The sequence below is a fragment of the Leucoraja erinacea genome, chromosome 19, assembly GCF_028641065.1.
Source record: "Leucoraja erinacea ecotype New England chromosome 19, Leri_hhj_1, whole genome shotgun sequence".
NCBI lineage: Eukaryota > Metazoa > Chordata > Chondrichthyes > Rajiformes > Rajidae > Leucoraja > Leucoraja erinaceus.
In genome coordinates, this window is record NC_073395.1 from 32,510,455 (window position 1) to 32,529,824 (window position 19,370).

General features: G+C 41.1%; 1 protein-coding gene across 1 annotated transcript in view; it reads right to left on the reverse strand.

Annotated features, from left to right (window-relative positions):
• Window positions 1–4,538: 4,538 nt before the first annotated feature.
• The window catches only part of acss3 (acyl-CoA synthetase short chain family member 3), a 58,794-nt gene continuing 43,962 nt past the window's right edge, over window positions 4,539–19,370 (reverse strand). Inside the window, 6 exon segments of the mRNA XM_055650769.1 lie at window positions 4,539–4,990; window positions 6,868–7,043; window positions 7,137–7,146; window positions 7,149–7,238; window positions 8,202–8,324; window positions 14,356–14,437. Of these exon segments, the coding sequence (XP_055506744.1) occupies window positions 4,913–4,990; window positions 6,868–7,043; window positions 7,137–7,146; window positions 7,149–7,238; window positions 8,202–8,324; window positions 14,356–14,437 (559 nt within the window). The 3' untranslated portion in view covers window positions 4,539–4,912.

Here is a 19,370-nt window from a genome sequence, read left to right on the forward strand (position 1 = left end):
TTTTCATAGCAGATCCCAGGCTTTGGTCAGGTATCAATGGAAGCCTATCAATGCTGATTTTTAATTAGGTTGTGACATTGTCGTCAAGTCAGGTCATTGAGTATTTTCACAATTTTATTGTTAAAGTGTGGGACCAGAATTATTTTAATTTTAAGCAGTCCTTTTAAAATTAAAAATTAGAGCAATGATCCTCAGTGCTGTCTGTTGAACCGCCAACAGCATGTGTGAATTCTGTGATGCTCGCTCCATCTGGTCTGCATGACTGTGTCTGTAGGGGCTGCCTCCAGTTTAACCAGCTTGTGTGCTGTGTTTTGGAGTTTGCACGCTGACTGGAGGCATTATGGTGCATCCACGTGACTGAAATTTGGAGATATTGTCATCCTGGAGCTCAAAGACCGGTAGACAGAAGAAATGGTGACCAGTAGGGGAGAAAATAAGGCAGGCTGGCAGTCGAGGAAACCTTGGAATACATCTTGCTCCAACATTTTCTGTGTTGTCCAGCCAGAACCATATTCCTGCCACAATGGGTGGCTCAGTTCTGCAAGGGGAGAAGGAGCAAAAATCCAGGAGGAATAGTGGTAGGAGATTTTATAGTCAACAAAATACACAGGCTATTAACATGAATGCAATGTGGCCTCCCTGGGGCCAAGCTCAAGGAATGTTTGCAGGGCATTTGGAAGGAGAAGAGTGAGAGGTCAACATTCAAGAGGAATGTAGTCCTGCCAAAAGGACTTTGAGAGTTAGATTGCAGATTAAAGAGCAGGATCTCAGAGTTTTATGCTCTGGATTTCTTCCATGGCCAGTTACTGATGATTACACAAAGAGGAACATAGGTCAGATGAATATGCGGCTTAAGGGAGGGGGGGTTATATATTTTTCAGATCATGGAGAGCATTTGTGAGGAAATTGGAACTGTGAAAGCAGGTTGTGTTACACCCCTATGTCCCGTAGAGAGAGATATTTGCTAGTGCGGTGGTAATGTTTTGTAAATAAATACCACAAGGGGAGTTCATTTTTAGCTGGAGGGAGAGATGTAATCAACTAAAGAAGGAAAACTGTCAGTCCAGTAGGCAGTTAGCTTTGGCATGAGAAGGCACATGAAAGGAATGTAAGTAACTTGCATCTGGTAAGGTACTTGAACTTGTAATGTTGATCAGTATGCGGGAATTTGATATTGTTACTTCCACTTGAGTTGTGGTTGAATGAAGAACAGGACTGACAATTCAACATTCTAGGGTACAGAATCTTCAAGCATGAAGGGTGAATTTCAGAAGAGGTGATAATATTACAATGTTTATTGACAGGTCAGTTTCAATGGGAATGAATTAGGATATCATGTAAGTTTCTTTGATTGAGACCAACGAATTGGAAAAAAAGGTGAGTGAGGAGTAATCATTTTGCTGGTGGTATACCACTGGCCTCCTAACAGTCAGCAAGAGTTATGAATAATAAGGTTTCAGTAGTACAAGATTAGTATAAGTTCTCCAATATTAACTAAGAGAATCTTGGAATGAAAGGCAGTGTAATTATTACAGTCCAACAGAGCTTTCTGACTAAAACACAAAGTGCTGGAGAAACTCAGCAGTTCAGGCAACATCCATGAAGGGAATGGATAGGCAATGTTTCAGATAGGAACCGTTCTGAGACTAGTATGTTGTGCTCTCTTGGAGAAGTGGCAGTGCTGGACCTAATCTTACGGAGTGTAGCTGGACAAGTGGCTGTAGAGTCAGTGGGAGACAATTTTGGAGTTAGTGATTGTAAGTCTGTAAGTTCCAGATAGTTAAGAAAATAAATATGTACGTTACAGAAATAATGACGGATCCAGAAATAATGACTGATTTCAGTATTGCAAGACTAGACCTGACAAAAGTAAACCAGGAGCAACTACTTTCAAGAAGGTCTACATTGTTGTAGAGGAATGTCTCATTCTGGTATGTCGGAGACATTCAGAAGTGAAACAGTGAGTTTAGGGCGAAGATAAAGATAGCAGGTGCAAGGAATCCTGGATGTCAAGGGATAAAGAGGCTGAGTAAAAGAGGATATAGAAAGTTCAGATATAACAAAGACATCTGGAGGGCAAAGTGAAACTGGCAGATACTGTAAGATTAAGAAAAATCCCATTTTATAAATATATTAATGGCAAGAAAGTTCCCAGGCAAGTGTAGGGCCCAGTGCAGACCAAAATCATAATCTATGCACAGGACTTGGCTGCAACATTGAATGCATGCTTCTCATCTCTATGCATTAAGGAGGATGTGGCAGTTGGAGAATTCGGGAAAGGGGGAACAATGAGATTCCAGAACATTTTATTATTACAAAGATTTTGGATGTCTTGGCAGTCTAAGGTGGATAAATCCACATGGCTTGATGAAATGTGTTCCAGCCTGTTATGGAAGGCAAGGAAGGAGATTCTTACATCTTTGTCCATAAATAAGGTGCCAAGGTTCAGAAGAATTGCAATTGTAGAATCTTTATGCAAGAAAGGCAGCATGGAAATTACAATCTTGTAGGCCTAACATTAGTGGGAGGGAAGCTGCTGGAATAAGCTACACTTGGATAAACATGGATAATTAATGCAGTTAGAGTCATACAGTATAGAAACAGGCTCTTCGGCCCAACATCCACATCGGCCAACATGTCCCAGCTACACTAGTCCCACCTGCCCGCATTTGATCCATATCTTTCCAAACCTGTCCTATCCATGTACCTGTCTGTTTCTTAAACATTGGGATAGTCCTTGTCTCAACTACCGCCTCTGGCAGCTTGTTCCATACACCCACCACCCTTTGTGTGAAAAAGTCACCCCTCAGATTCCAATTAAATATTTTCCCCTTCACCTTAAACCTATGTCCTCTAATCCACACTTCCCCTGCTCTGGGCAAGAGACTGTGTATCTATCCGATCTATTCCTCTCAAGTTTGTCTGATCAAATTTTGCAGATATGACAAAAAGCACTAATGAGAGCAGTGTACTTGATGCAGTTTATTGAGACTTAAGTAAGTCCTTCAGGAAATTTGGTCAAAAGATGAAAGCCCATGGGAATCAGTACAATTTGGCAAACTTTGATATGGTAAAATGTTGGTGATTTAGAAGCAAAGGATTTTAATGAGGGGTTGATTTGAGATTGAAAGCTTGTGATCATCAGGGTACAGCAGGAATCAGTGTTCGGCCACTTGACAAACAACTAACATCCGTTATTATTGTTACTTTTTTGCATATCTTTCATTCATTCTTCTTTATCTCCCTCCATCATCGTCTATATCTCTCGTTTCCCTTTTCCCTAACTAGTCTGAAGAAGGGTCCATTCTTTCAGAGATGTAGCCTTTGCCGCAGAGTTACTCGAACTTTTTGTGTCTATCTGCTGTTTAACATTAATGATTTGGATGCGAATGAAAAGGGCATGATGAGTAAATTTGCAGATTACGTGAAAATTGATGGTGGTGTTCAAGGTGCAGAAGGTAGTCTTGGGTTAAGGATAGGTATATTCACGTCAGATGCATTTTGGGCAGACTTATGAAGGTAGAACTTAAGCAATGAATGGTTATGCCCCAGGGACAATTGTGGACATGGGAACCTCCAAGAATCCCTAAAGTTGGTTGAATACATAGATAATTTGGTAAAGGCAGAATATAGGACACTTGCCTTCATTAGTCAGGCCAAAAAAATACAAGCACAGGAAGATTATGTGTGGCACGATGATGCAGCGGTAGAGTTCCTGTCTTACAGCATTTGCAGCGCCAGAAATTCGTGTTTGATCCCAACTATGAGTGCTGTCTGTATGGAGTTTGTATGCTCTTCCCGTGACCGCATGGGTTTTCTCTGAGATCTTCGGTTTCCTCCCACACTTCTTTACAGTACAGCTTTATAGTCTAATTAGCTTGCTATAAGTGTAAAAAAATTGTCACGTGTCTGTAGGATAGTATTAATGTGTAGGGATCGCTGGTCAGTGCAAACTTGGTGGGCCGAAGTTGTATCTCTAAACTAAACTAGATTATTGTATGAAACATTGATTAAGCCATTTGATTGCTATGTATGGTGCTGGTTGCCATTAAATGGAGAGGACCCAGCCATTCATTGGATATCACTGGGCTGGAGTTTTATGTCATTCTAGTAACTGGAGAGGACCAGGAATTTGATAAGGAAACTGGTGGTCCTGTACAAAATTCTGGGGGGGGCTAGAGTAGGTAGGAAATGTTTCCCAGGCAGATATATTTGAAACTAAATGACAAAGGTTTGGGGGGAAGGAGGGTGAAAAGCTTTGGAAGAGTTCTGAGGAAGAACGTTTACAGCAGAGATTGACTGGAATCTGAAATGCATTGTAGAAACTCTCAGAATATGTAAAGAGTTGTCGATAAAGACTTGAATTGCCAAGACATGGAAGAGTGCAGGTCAAATGCTGGTAAATGGGATTAGTATGGAGGGGTACTTGGTGGTCGGTACATGGAAGGCCGAAGAGCCTATTCATGGTCTGACTCCATGACGGTGATTCTGTTAAATCAGTGCAAAGTCCCCAAATAAATGTTAAAGACAAATCATAATTCGAGGTTACCTCTGTAAAAGTCATACTTTAAACAGTGGTTTTATTTATTTATGTTTGATATTTTTATGGAATTTTATTCCATAGTCCTTTAAAGAATTTTATTGCTAAAATGGTAAACAACTCCCTCCAGCATTACAAATCGTTAATTTCATTAACTATTCATCCTCGAGGCATGGTCAAAAATACAAACATTGCAATATTATGGAAAAAACCTATTACATTGAAGCTTTTCAGCATGGCACCATTATAGAAATTAAAGATTATACTATGTGGTTTAAAATCAGTTCTTATCACATTCAGTAATTTGCTGCATAAGAACATTGAGAGAGGGGGGGGGGGGGGGGAGTCATGTTGCTTCATATTGCTCTCAAGTTAAGATATCACTTTTTGCTGTTTCAAAATAGCTTCGATTTTTGAAAAAACTCTAGGATCTTCAATGGTGGGTGTTATCTATGGAAGAAATAAAAAATTGTGCTTAATAATGGTAATATGTCTTTCCCCTCTCAACTTCTGTCCTCTGGTTTTAGACTTCCCTACCCTGGGAAAAACAGAGTAAGAGAGTCTAAAACAGTTTTTTCACCTTATCTATGATTTTCTACACCTCTCTCAGCCTCCTATGAGGGAAAATGTGGTTATCTATCCTATTAGCATAACACAAACCATCCAGAACCGATAACATCTTAATAATTTTTTACCACATTTCCAATTTAATGGCAGGGCAAACAGACTGTGTACATGAGTCTAAATGTGGCCTGACCAATGTCGAGATCAAGTGTAATATGATGTCCCAACTCCTATATTCAAGACCCTGAATGATGAAGACATATGTGCCAAACACCACCTTATCCACCTTCTGTCACCACTTTTATGAAACTGTGTACCTGCACTCCATAAGTGTCTCTCTGTTCCACACTCGCCAAGGCTCATATATTTATTGTAAAAGCCCTGCCCTGGTTTGTTTTACAAAATGCAATTCCATCTGTTATTCCTCGGCACGTTGGCCCTTTAGATCAAAATTCTGTTATAAATATGAAGTAATCTTCTTCCCTGTCTCCTACACCGACAATTTTAATGTCATCTGCACACTTACTAACCATGCCGCCGACACTCGCACCCAAATCACTTTCTTAACGAACACCAATGGATAAAGTGCTGAGCCAGCAGTCCACTTATTACAGCCCTCCAGTCTGGAAAAACAACTCTCTAGCACCACCATCTGGCTCCCACCTCCCAAATTACTTTTATATCAAATTGGCTATCTCACCTGGAATCCCATGTGATCTAACCTTCCAAACACAACTATTAACTTCCCCGAGTTCCCAAGCATCTATGCCTTTCTCCACAGTAAATACAGATGAGAATATAACACCTTGCCCATTGCTTTAAGCTCCACACAAAGACAACCTTGTTGATCCACAATAGGCCAACCATGTCATCTCTGGGTTCCCGCTTTACCACACACCAAATGGAGCCCGGGGCCTGGCAGACATTGATGTAGAGACAACAACCTGGCTGCTTAACACCCGGCTTGAGATCCAATTATTCCTTTGGTTTATGTTTCATTCACAATGAATAGGCCCTATTGTCTCCACATTTGTTTACACTTTTGCCCTTAATATTGCACAATCTTTTTGGATTTTCCTTTTGCCTATCTGCCAAAGCTACCTCATATCTCCTTTATGCCCTCTTGATTTTCCTCCTAAATATACTGCTACACCTCCTGTACTACAAGCATCGTTGTTCTTTCCTTTCCTACACTTCATTTGATACCTATTTCTTAATTCCTATTTGTTAGATTTAAGGGCCTGTCCCGCGGACGTCATTTGAGCGTAATTTACGTGATATCATTTACGCGTCACAACGCATGACACGAGTGTCGTGCCGCGCACGTGGTGCGCCCATGGTGCGTGGTGACGGAGGCAGTGACGAGCGGCTGCTCGCGGTGCCCCAGGATTTAAGGATGTACAAAATCTTTGCGCACCATCTGTGTGACGCGCAAATGACGCAAAAGTGGGACAGGCCCTTTACATTTACCCTATCAACTGTGAAGGCAAAAATGTTATAAAACAGTAAGTGTGATGCAGGAAGCATGCACTAAATTCCTTCCTATAATTATATGCGTTTACTTTTTTTCAGCCACCATGCTCTCACACTTTCTTCTGCTTCCAATCTATATCGTGGACTTGTTATCCTTTACTAAATTAGGTTAACTAATTCAAAGAAGACAGCTTTATGCACTGGACATATTATTGCAGCAAACTGATCAAACTGCTTATATATATTTCAGAAGTGAAATTGAAATGTTTAAAAAAATCACGAAAACTTACTGAAAAAGGCATGCCATTTACAACTGCTGAAAGTGCAGAACGAGGTATCTTGCCAGAGCGAGTTTTTGGTAACTCTGGGACGAAAACTGTTTTCCTCAATGCAGCGACTGGACCAATGGAATCCCGAACAATTTTAACAATTTCTTCTGTAAGTTTTTCAAATGACTCGGCTATACCTGTTTATACATATCATGAAATGCAATTAACTTACTGATCTGGAATTTTTAAATGAAGCTGTGCAACACTAAAAGATGAAAGTAAACACTTACCGTTTTTTAAAAAACGCACAAGGCAAGTGGAACATGACCCTTTACGGGATCCTCGAACCCCACCACAGCACAGTCTGCTATTGCTGGGTGAGTGATAATCGACTGAAAGAGTATCGACGTATACATTCAGTATAGTATAGACTGTACGATGCTTTGCTAAATTATATCCAACTGTTTTTAAATCATTCTTACATTTTAAACTTTTAAAATCTCGAAGCCGGCGGTGCAGCTGGTAGAGCTGCTGCCTGATAGCACCCGAGGTTAGGATCGAATCTGATACTCTGGCACAGTCGGTGTGAAGTTTACACATTCTCCCTGTGTCTGCATGGGTTTTCTCAGGATGCTCCGGTTTCCACCCACATCCCAAAGCGTGTGGGTTTGGACGTCTGTTCGGTCTGCCTTGTGTCAGCGGCTCGACTGCAGTCCGTCCGTCTTTTCTTTCTTTTTGTCCCGTTAGGTGTGTATTTTTGGTTTTAGTTTCTAGCTGTGTATATGTGTTGGGGGAAACTTTTTATACTTTTAAATCTCTTCCCTGTACGGGGACCCGACCCTTTTCCCTGTCGCGTCTCAGTTGTCATTGGGGCTTAGCACCGGGGAGCGGTCTTAACGGCCACAGGACTTCCCATCGCCCGCCGTGGCTTTAACATCGGGAGAAGAATAAAGTACAAGGGAGAGACAAGACTTTGCCTTCCATCACAGTGAGGAGGTGTTTGGAGATTCACTATGATGGATGTCTGTGTAAATTGTGTTAATTGTGTGTCTTGGTTTTTTTCTTGTTCGTATGACCGCAGAAACAAAATTTTGTTTGAACTTGGGTATTGTATTGTAATTGGTCTCTGTAAATTACCATTGCCTCCAGTGTGTAGGAAGTGAATAACAAAGAGATAACATAGAACTAGTGTGAACGGGTGAAAGATGGTCGGCATGGACTCGTTGAGTAAAAAAGGCCTGCTTTCATGCTGTATCTCTCAAACTAAACTTCAAAAGGAAATTAGCGACAAGGTGAATTAGCTATGTTTAAAGGGGAAAATTTAAGATAAAGAGAATATTTCAGTGTAATTTTACCTCTTCAATGGCACCAGCTGAAATTCTATGACCTGCGACATTGATCACATCATCCATACGAGACATGACATATACATATCCATCATTATCCATATAGCCAGCATCCATTGTATCATAGTAACCCTGGCATGATAAAGAAAACTTATGAATTTTGGATTAAAGTTCACTCTAAATTATCCCACAATGTTTGTTTCATTATTACCTTTGAAAATAGTTTATAAATCATGACCAATTTTACTACAAACGAACATCAAACATAAAGGTTTCTGTACAAGCACAAGCTGCTGATTATTGATATATGATGAGCACTGTAAATAGGCCCATATTTTGCAATCTAGGTTTTGGCACAAAGTGGTCTGTCACAGTAAATCTGTAGTGTATAAAGTCATACAGCACAGTAACTGATCCATCAGCCCACAACATCCAAGACTGACTATTGTGTATACATTGATCCTGTTTCCCACAGGTCCATATCCTCCTATACTTTCCCTATCCAAGTGTCTGTCTAAATGCCTTTTAAACATTATGATGGTGTCCGTGTCCACCATCTCTTCTGACATGTTCCAAACATCAACTATTCTCTTTGTGGAAAAACCATCCTGTTGGATCTCATCCCCTTCACCGTAAGCCTAAGGCTTTTTATTGTTGGCCAGAGGATCGAGGGTGACGGAGGAACTGATGGAAATTCACATTAGGTAAGAAATGGTGTTGGGTAGACTGATGGGACTGAAGGCTGATAAATCCCCAGGCCCTGATGGTCTGCATCCCGGGGTACTTAAGGAAATGGCTCTAAAAATCATGGACGCATTGGTGATCATTTTCCAATGGTCTATAGATTCAGGATCAGTTCCTGTGCTTGGCTAATGCTATCCCACTTTTTTTTAATAAGGAGTGAGAAAACAGGGAATTTTAGACCAGTTAGCCTGACATCGGTGGTGCGGAAGACGCTGGAGTCAATTATAAAAGATGAAATAGCAGCACATTTGGATAGCAGGAACAGGATCGGTCCAAGTCAGCATGGATTTACGAAGGGGAAATCATGCTTGACTAATCTTCTGGAATTCTTTGAGGATGTAACTAGGAAATTGGACAAGGGAGAGCCAGTTGATGTAATGCACCTAGACTTTCAAAATGTATTTGATAAGGTCCCACATAGGAGATTAGTGGGCAAAATTAGAACACATGTTATTGGGGGTAGGGTGCTGACATGGATAGAAAATTGGTTGGCAGACAGGAAACAAAGAGTAGGGATTAACGGGTCTGTTTCAAAATGGCAGGCAGTGACTAGTGAGGTACCGCAAGGCTCGGTGCTGGGAGCGCAGCTATTTACAATATACATTAATGATTTAGGTGAAGGGATTAAAAGTAACATTAGCAAATTTGCAGATGATACAAAGCTGGATGGCAGTGTGAACTGCGAGGAGGAAGCTATGAGGATGCAGGGTGACTTGTCCAGGTGGGAGTGGGCAGATGCATGGCAGATGCAGTTTAATATGGATTTTATTTTATTTTATTTTATTTTATTCTTTATTTCAAACATAATAAAAAATAGAAAGCAAGTGTGAAACAGCATACAAAAAACAAAAAAACCGATAAATGTGAGGTTGGTAAAAGTCAGCATGGATTTATGAAGGGGAAATCACACTTGACTAATCTTTTGTATATATGTAATTGGTAAGCAAATCGTGTTTTGCTATTATATGTATATGCTTCTAATAATTTTTAATTTTTTTTTTAAATGAATTTTCTGAGGATGTAACAAGTAGAATGGATAAGGGCGAGCCAGTGGATGTGGTGTATCTGAACGTTCAAAAAGCCTTTGACAAGGTCCCACACATGAGATTAGTGTGCAAAATTAAGGAACATGGTATTGGGGTTATCCACTTTGGTGGCAAGAACAGAAAGGCAGGTTATTATATGAATGGGGTTGGATTAGGAGAAGGGGAGGTGTAACGAGACCTGGGTGTGCTGGCACAGCAGGCAGTGAAGAAAGTGAATGGCATGTTGGCCTTCATAACAAGAGGAGTTGAGTATAGAAGCAAAGAGGTCCTTCTGCAGTTGTACAGAGCCCTAGTGAGACCACACCTGGAGTATTGTGTGGAGTTGGTCTCCAAATTTGCGGGAGGATATTCCTGCTATTGAGGTAATGCAGCGTAGGTTCACAAAGTTAATTCTCGGGATGGCGGGACTGCCATATGTTGATAGAATGGACCGGCTAGGCTTGTATACTCTGGAATTTCGGACGAGGGGGATACTTATTGAAACATATAAGATTATTAAGGGTTTGGACATGCTAGAGGCAGGAAACATGTTCTCGATGTTGGGGGAGTCCAGAACCAGGGGCCACAGTTTAAGAATAAATGGTAAGCCATTTAGTACGGAGATGAGGAAAAACCTTTTCACACAGAAAGTGGCGAGTCTGTGGAATTCTCTGCCTCAGAGGGCAGAGGAGGCCGGTTCTCTGGATGCTTTCGAGAGAGTTAGATGGAGCTCTTATAGATAGCGGTCAAGGGATACGGGGAGAAGGCAGGAACGGGGTACTGATTGTTGATGATTAGCCGTGATCACATTGAATGGCGATGCTGGAACGAAGGGCCGAATGGCCTACTCCTTCATCTATTGTCTATTGACATCCCTACTGTGAAAAAATGATTTTATCTACCAAATCTATGCCTCATAATTTTGTAAACCACTGTCACGTCAACCCTCAGCCTCTTTCACTCAAGGGAAAACAAACCCAACATATCCAATCTCTCCTGCAGCTAAAGTTCTCAATCCACACACCCTCTTGGTGAATCTCTTCTGGAACCTTTTGAGGGTAACCACATCCTTCCTACAGTGTCCTGACTAGAACTGAGCTCAATACTACAAGTGTGTTGTAAGGTTGCAAAGTAATGTCCCAATTCTTGTATTTTATACTCTGACCAGCATGGCATATTCCTATCGTCACCACATGCTTGCTTCTACCTGTATTACTGATTTGATGGGACTATGGAATAGAATCCCAAGGTCTCTCTGTTTACCAAGATCTTTAATGGTCCTACCATTTCTGTATATGTCCTACCCTTATTCCACTTCCAAAAATGCACCATCTTGCACTTGTTGAGGTCAAGTTCCATCTGCCAATCCTCCACCCAACTTTGCATCAAATTCATCTACAGCTGTCGGCTTAGACAACATTTATTATTCACACCACCTCCGATTTGCAGATCATCTGCAAACTTACTAATCATACCTCCTCTAAACAGCAACATTTCTAGCACTGATCCCTGCAATACAGCACTGGTCCCTGATGTTCAACCAAGAAAACACCCTTCACTATTATTCTGACCCCCTAATCATAAGCCAGTTTTGAATCTAAAGAATGAACAAGTTCTAAAGTCAAGAGAGTAAATAAAACATATATTTTATTGTCATATGTCCCAAAACAGAACTATAAAATTCTTACACAGCAGCTCAACAGCGTGTAAACATAGTACTCAGTAGATACTAGAATATACAGCCAAAAGTAGTTCAATAAATTAAAAAAACAATATAGTGTAAAAACAAAAAATAAGCTTGGTCCCTGGTGCAACTAAGGCAGTTCAGAGTTTAATAGGAGTTCGTAGTGCTCAATAAACTGATAATTGTTGGAGGAAAAGCTGTCCCTGAACCTGGACGTTAGTGTTCATGATAGCAGGAGTGAAATGAAAGCATGGTCAGGGGGATGTGGGTCCTTGACAATGCCGGCTGCCTTTTGAGGCAATGTCTCCTATAGATCCCTTTGAAGGTGGGGAGGCCAATACCCATGATAGACTGGGCAGTGTTCACCACTTTTTGTAATCTCCTTAATTCCTGGGCATTCGAGTTGCCGAACGAGGCTGTACAAGAGCATTTGTCAACATGACAAATGTCCTGAATTCAATCTTCTAAGGAAGTGTTGGTGGGCTTTCTTTATGATTGCATCAATGTGTTGGGTCTAGATCTTCAGAAATATGCACGTCGTTGACTCTCTCCACCAACAACCCCTCAGCCTTTCTCTTTTTTAGTCAACAATCAGTTATTTGCTTTTTACTAATGTCAGGAACAAGATTGTTGTTCTGGCACCATTCAGCAGATGACTGATCTCCCTCGTACTCTGTCTTATCTTTATCCGTGATTTGTCCAACAACGGTGGTGTCTTTAGCGAATTTAAAGATGTAGTTGGAATTGTGTCTGGCTCTACAGTCATGAGTATAGAGTGAGTAGAGAAGGGGGCACCTCGCAGCCTTGAGGTGCCCCTGTGCTGATGGTCATTGAGAACGGGGGCACCTGTGTTGCAAAAGCGTACCAATTGTATTCTGTCGATCTGTGAGCAGCCTGACTCTGTGTTTTCATTGTTCAAATGGTCCTGTTCAGAGTGGAGAGCCAGGGAAATTGATTCCCCAGTTGATCTATTCTGGTAGACAAACTGTAGTGGGTCTAGGTTCTTGCTGAGGTACGAGTTGATATGCAACATAATCAACCTCTGAAAGCGCATCATCACCATGGACGTTTGTGCCATCAGTGGGTATTCATTGAGGCACGTCACCTTTACACTTCATGTGTATTATTGATGCCCTTTTAAAGCAGGTGGAAACCTCAGATCTCAGTAATAAGACGATGTTCACAAGGACTCCTGCCAGTTGGTGCGTGCAGGTTTTGAGAAAGCTACCCGGTACACCATCAAGTCCAGATACTTTCAGAGGGTTGACCTTCCTGAGGATCTTTTGACGTCGGCCTCTGTGATTGAGATTGCAATCCCATCTATGGTGACCCAAGAAGGCAATTTGGAATTTGAAGGTTGGAATTAAACTCCATACAGCCTTAGATCACTCGGCCACATTACGACATGGTTTGAGGGAGGGTGCATGTGTAGTTTTGGGGTGTTGTGGATAAAAAGGAATTGTGGTTTGGTATTACACAGAACAACAGAGAACTATTCTTATTTTTTGGGGCACAATCCACATTCCTGGTAGCCAATACAGCGCAAATTGAAGAAATAGCACCTCGTATTGCATCTGGGCAGCTTACACCCCAGCAGTATAAATATTGACCTCTAACTTCTCTCACCCTTGCTTTCCCTCTATCTCCATCCCTCCCCCTTCTTAGTTTTCCGACCAGTCTGACTGTCCCCCTGATTAAATTTTATCTTTGTATGCTTCGTTGTCACCTTCCCCAGCTAACAATGATCTTCTACACTTTCCTTGATCTCTCCTTTGATGTCTCATTTTCACACCTTACCCTTTCTTATCTCTGTCCCCCTCTCCCCTGACTCAGTCTGAAGAAGGGTCTTGACCCGAAACATCGCCCATTATTTCTATCCAGAGATGCTGCCTGTCCCGCTGAGTTATCCCAGCCTTTTTTGACTATCTTCGGTGTAAACCAGAATCTGTATTCACTTGTATTCACTGGAGTTCAGAAGGATGAGGGTTCCCCTTATAGAAACATAAAATTATAAAAGGACTGGACAAGCTAGATGCAGGAAAAATGTTCTCAATGTTGGGCGAGTCCAGAACCAAGGGTCACAGTCTTAGAATAAAGGGGAGGTCATTTAAGACTGAGGTGAGAAAAACGTTTTCGCCCAGAGAGTTGTGAATTCATGAAATTCCCTGCCACAGAGGGCAGTGGAGGCCAAGTCACTGGATGGATTTAAGAGATAGTTAGATAGAGCTGTAGGAGCTAGTGGAGTCAAGGGATATGGGGAGAAGGCAGGCATGGGTTATTGAAAGGAGACGATCAGCCATGATCACAATGAATGGCAGTGCAGGCTCGAAGGGCTGAATGGCCTCCTCCTGCACCTATTTTCTATGTTTCTATGCAGTTCCTTCCTACACATTTTTTATTATGGCTGCTGCTAGGTTGAGTGAGGTAATGCTGTATTTGCAGTTTTAAAGGACAAACTTCGTAGCATCCCCATGGTGCTTTTTGCCTGCTAGAAAGAAATTATTTAATTTTGGATTGAGACAGTTAGATCTGAAACAGTACCTTATTGAAAGCATATTGTTTTTCTTCCTCGTCTGTTTCTACGGGAGAATGTGGTGGGAGCTTGAAATTGTCTCCTAGAACTCAAATAATCTTTTCACCCTAAAATTAAAGCACTCATCCTGCAGACCGAATTTAATAATAAGTGATTTTCTTAAAGTATCATACTTACAGGATATTTAGTAAAGTAAATTTCTTTAAACAACTTTTCATTTTCCCAAAGTGTTGACAATGAACCCGGAGGCAAAGGTAACCTTAAAAATAAAATGCAGCTATTAAAACAAGGATGGCAGCCTGGAAGCAGAGATGGAACCAAGCCAGCACCAATATCTATGTTAATGAAGAAATTGTCCTAAATATTTAGTAAGTTTGAAAATGAGAAGCAGTGAACACTTAAGAGGGATAAATGTGAACCAGAATTGGGGAAAGTCAGAGATAAAACACTGGCCTTGACATTTGGCTGCACATGTTTCCAGCATTAATATTGTACAGGTCCACCACGATTTCCCAGCCTCCTTGGTTCCAGAGCTTTTCTGGATTATCCATTTTGCTGGACCTACAGAGGTCACAGCCTCAGAGAGGAGTCCAACGGTACTGGAACGGTCCTCCATGACCGCCGAGGAGCCGAGATACCGGCCCGCAAAGCGCCGTCAGAAATCAGCCAAGGGAACGATTTCCCGGCATTTTGCTGGCCGCGGGAATCAAATTCGACCCGCAGATCGGCATTGAGATAGGCCGCCTCACCCGACCAAAGCACCACATTGCCGAGGATGGGGGGAGTTCGTGCACTCTTGGAATTTTATCTGGATTAAAGAAAGTGCTGGACCAGCAAATGTCAGTAAATCGATGATGGACCCGTATTTGTAAACTTCTTCATACTTTCATAAAGTTTTATTTTTAGAAAGAGCATCAAATTCATTAATAGATTTTCCTTTTTTAACCCTAACCCTTACTGTTTCAGGAATAGGAGGCATTAAGGATTGAACTTCCAGCAGTGCTACTCTTTCTCAAGACGTCAGGAATTTGCATTCGTCACAACTCAATATAATCAGCACTTTCAGTTAAGAGGGCTAAGGAATGAATGCATACTACCGTGATGCAAATGGATGTCAGAGGTTTCACAGGGCATGTAAAGAATAATGCACATAGGAGGCTATCTCCCTGTGCAAAGGCCTCTTTGTGGCAGGAGGTTGCTAGAAAGTGTCTGCAAGGTCTCAGTGTCAGCAGCTTAGGGAGCCAAATTCCTCCTCAAAGTGTGAATGCAAATGTTGCACTGACCATAATTGGAAAGATCCCCAATATGCTGGTTGACCTATTCTTGCCTTTTGCAATGTAGCAAAGTGTTATATCTGGCACGTTTCAGTGCAGGTTTCCTGCAAAGATCCTGTAGTAATGATTGAGTAATGGTGGCCTATCCTGCTGTCGTTTGCCATTTGTTGACATTTGTGTGGCAAACAAACCTCTGCACTGCTCTCAAGGTCAGTCAGTGAAATCTGCAGAGAATTGGCACTTCATACCTCTCTGCTCACTGCCACATTATAAATCAAGTATAACTATCAGCAAAGCGGAGAATACCATTTTTGACAAATGTGACTTTTGCATTCAGACTTGGATGTGGAATTTGGCTCGTGTTTTCCTTTCCCCATGAGAGATCTGCACACCTTGAGTCAGATCAACATAGTTAAACATCACCAGATTAACCAGAAACAAATTTCTGATATTAGACGACTCCTGACATTGTTAAAGCGAGAAGAACATGCAAAGGTTCACAAATATTATGCACCAATCAATCAATCTTTACTAATAGCTGGTATTAACTCATTCAGAAAATGTGGAAAAATGTTTAAAACTCCACAAAGTCAATTTTGTTTGATCTATAGAGCCCAGATTTGGGAGACATTGTGCAGATGAGTAAAAAGGACATTTTACCTTTTACTTTTCCAAGTTCACAAAATGTCACAACGATTATTAATCATTTATATAGAATTACAACCCACTTATTTAATTTAAATTACCTTGAACCAATGAGCCGACATTTCAGTTTCAATGTTTTTGAACATTTAGGGCTCTTTTAAATAAAGTTGAAATCCTAAACTTTTAAAGCAATTGCTTAATTAAGTCTGAAGAAGGGTTTAGGCCTGAAACGTTGCCTATTTCCTTCGCTCCATAGATGCTGCTGCACCCGCTGTGTTTCTCCAGTATGTTTGCCTGCTGATGATTCAGATGATAGGACCCTTCCAATTACAGTGCCCTCCATAATATTTGGGACAAAGACCCATCATTTATTTACTTGCCTCTGTACTCCATAATTTGAGATTTGTAATGGAAAAAAATCACATGTGGTTAAAGTGCACATTATCAGATTTTAATAAAGGCTATTTTTATACATTCCGGTTTCACCATGTAGAATTTACAGCAGTGTTTATACATAGTCCCCCCCATTTCAAGGCACCATAATATTTGGGACACAGCAATGTCATGTAATTTAATATTAGTACTGAAAGTAGTCATTTAGTATTAGTATTTTGTTGCATATCCTTTGCATGCAATTACTGCTTGAAGTCTGTGATTCATCGACATCACCAGTTGCTGGGTGTCTTCTCAGGTGGTGCTCTGCCAGGCCTGTATTACAGTCATCTTTAGCTTATGCTTGTTTTGGGGGCTAGTCCCCTTCAGTTTTCGCTTCAGCAGAAAAAGGTATGCTCAATTGGGTTTAGATCGGGTGATTGACTTGGCCATTCAAGAATTGACCATTTTTTAAGCTTTGAAAAACTGCTTTGTTGTCTTAGCAGTATGTTTGGGAGCATTGACTTGCTATAGAATGAACCACTGGCCAATGAGTTTTGAGGCATTTGTTTGAACTTGAGCCGATAGGATGTGTCTATACACTTCAGAATTTATTAAGCTCATCTGTTGTCTCATCTGTCCACAAGACCTTTTTCCAGAACTATTGATGCTCTTTTAAGTACACCCGACTCCTGAAGAGTGTTTCTGATCTGTCGGACTGGTAATTGGGGATTTTTCTTTATTATAGAGAGAAGTCTTCTGTCATCAGCTGTGGAGGTCTGCCTTGGCCTACCAGTCCCTTTGCAATTAGTAAGTTCACCAGTGTTCTCTTTCTTCTTAATGACGTTCCAAACAGTTGATTTTGGTAAGCCTAAGGTTCGGCTGATGTGTCTAACAGTTTTATTCTTGTTTCTCAGTCTCATAATGACTTATTCGACTTTCATTGGCACAACTTTGGTCCTCGTGTTGATAAAGGTTTCTAAAGGTGATTGACTGGAGGAAAGACTGGGTGCATTTAGGAGACAATTAAACACACCTGAGCAATTACAAATGCCTGTGAAGCCATGTGTCCCAAACATTATGGTGCCCTGAAATGGGGGGGGAACTATGTATGAACACAGCTGTCATTTCTCCATAGTGAAACCAAAATGTATAAAAATGTCCTTTAATAAAATCTGACAATATGCACTTTAACCACGTGTGATTTTTTTTCTATTACAAATCTCAAATTGTGGAGTACAGAGACAAATAAATAAATGATGGGTCTTTGCTCCAAACATTATGGAGGGCACTATAGATCTATTTCTATTTCGAGTTCATTCCATTTGACAAACTGTGGCATTGTGGTAGGTTTATCATATTGAAGTTAATGAAACAGGAATAAACTTTCAAATGGTTATGACTAGAGTCATGCTAGGTAAGGGCATACTAGTTTGTGCTCCTCAAGACCAATCATTGCGAACTCCAAACAGCCCTGCAGTAGATGTACAATTTACCATTCTAGGCTAAACTGTATACAACAGCATCAACTATGCAATTCACTTCAACAATAAGGACATAAAATATAGCTATATGCTGATGGTTTAAAAAATCTTCAGCTGGTTTAAAAAATCTTCAGAAGATTACAAAAAATGGTAGACACCATCTGATCCATCATGGGTATTGACCTGTTGACCATCACTAGGAGGTACTACCTCAAAAAGACAGCCAGCAACATCAATGTTTAATTGAGTTTAGAGATACATTGTGGAAACAGGACTTTCAGCCCACATAGTCTGCTCTGAACAACGATCACTCGTACACTAGTACAATGTTATCCTAGTTTTGCATTCTACACACTAGGGGAAATTTGGAGAAGCTAACCAACCTACAAACCTGCATGTCTTTGCAATGTGGGAGGAATCCGGAACACCCAGAGTAAACCCATACGATCACCAAGAGAACATGCAGACAGCACCCATAGTCAGGATTGAACACTGGTCTCTGGTGTTGTAAGCAGCAACTCTACCACTGCGCCACTGTGCTGCCCAAACATCACTCTGGCCATGCTCTCCTTTTTCCCTCCTGCCATCGGGAAGAAGCATAGGAGTTTGAAAATCATGATCAGGAACAGCTTCTTCCCAACGACCATCAGGCTATTGAACACTACTAACGACAACTAAACTTCAAACTACGAACTGTCCAGTTTGCACTAGAGACTTTGGGCTTTTTTGTTTTGCACTATTTTGGATTTTTTTTAATTTACTGAACTTTTTTGGTTTGTTTATCATGTTTCTATTGCGTACTGTGTTTACATACCTGTTGCAAGTAAAATACCTGTTGCAAGTAAAAAAATGATTGCTCTGTTTCGGTACATATGACAATGAAACACTTGGTAGGTAGGCATGCAGGTGCAGCAGGCAGTAAAGAAAGCGAATGGTATGTTAGCTTTCATTGCAAACGGATTTGAGTATAGGAGCAGGGAGGTTCTACTGCAGTTGTACAGAGTCTTGGTGAGACCACACCTGGAGTATTGCGTACAGTTTTGGTCTCCAAATCTGAGGAAGGACATTATTGCCATAGAGGGAGTGCAGAGAAGGTTCACCAGACTGATCCCTGGGATGTCAGGACTGTCTTATGAAGAAAAGACTGGATAGACTTGGTTTATACTCTCTAGAATTTAGGAGATTGAGAGGGGATCTTATAGAAACTTACAAAATTCTTAAGGGGTTGGACAGGCTAGATGCAGGAAGATTGTTCCCGATGTTAGGGAAGTCCAGGACAAGGGGTCACAGCTTAAGAATAAGGGGGAAATCCTTTAAAACCGAGTTGAGAAGAAGTTTTTTCACACAGAGAGTGGTGAATCTCTGGAACTCTCTGCCACAGAGGGTAGTTGAGGCCAGTTCATTGGCTATATTTAAG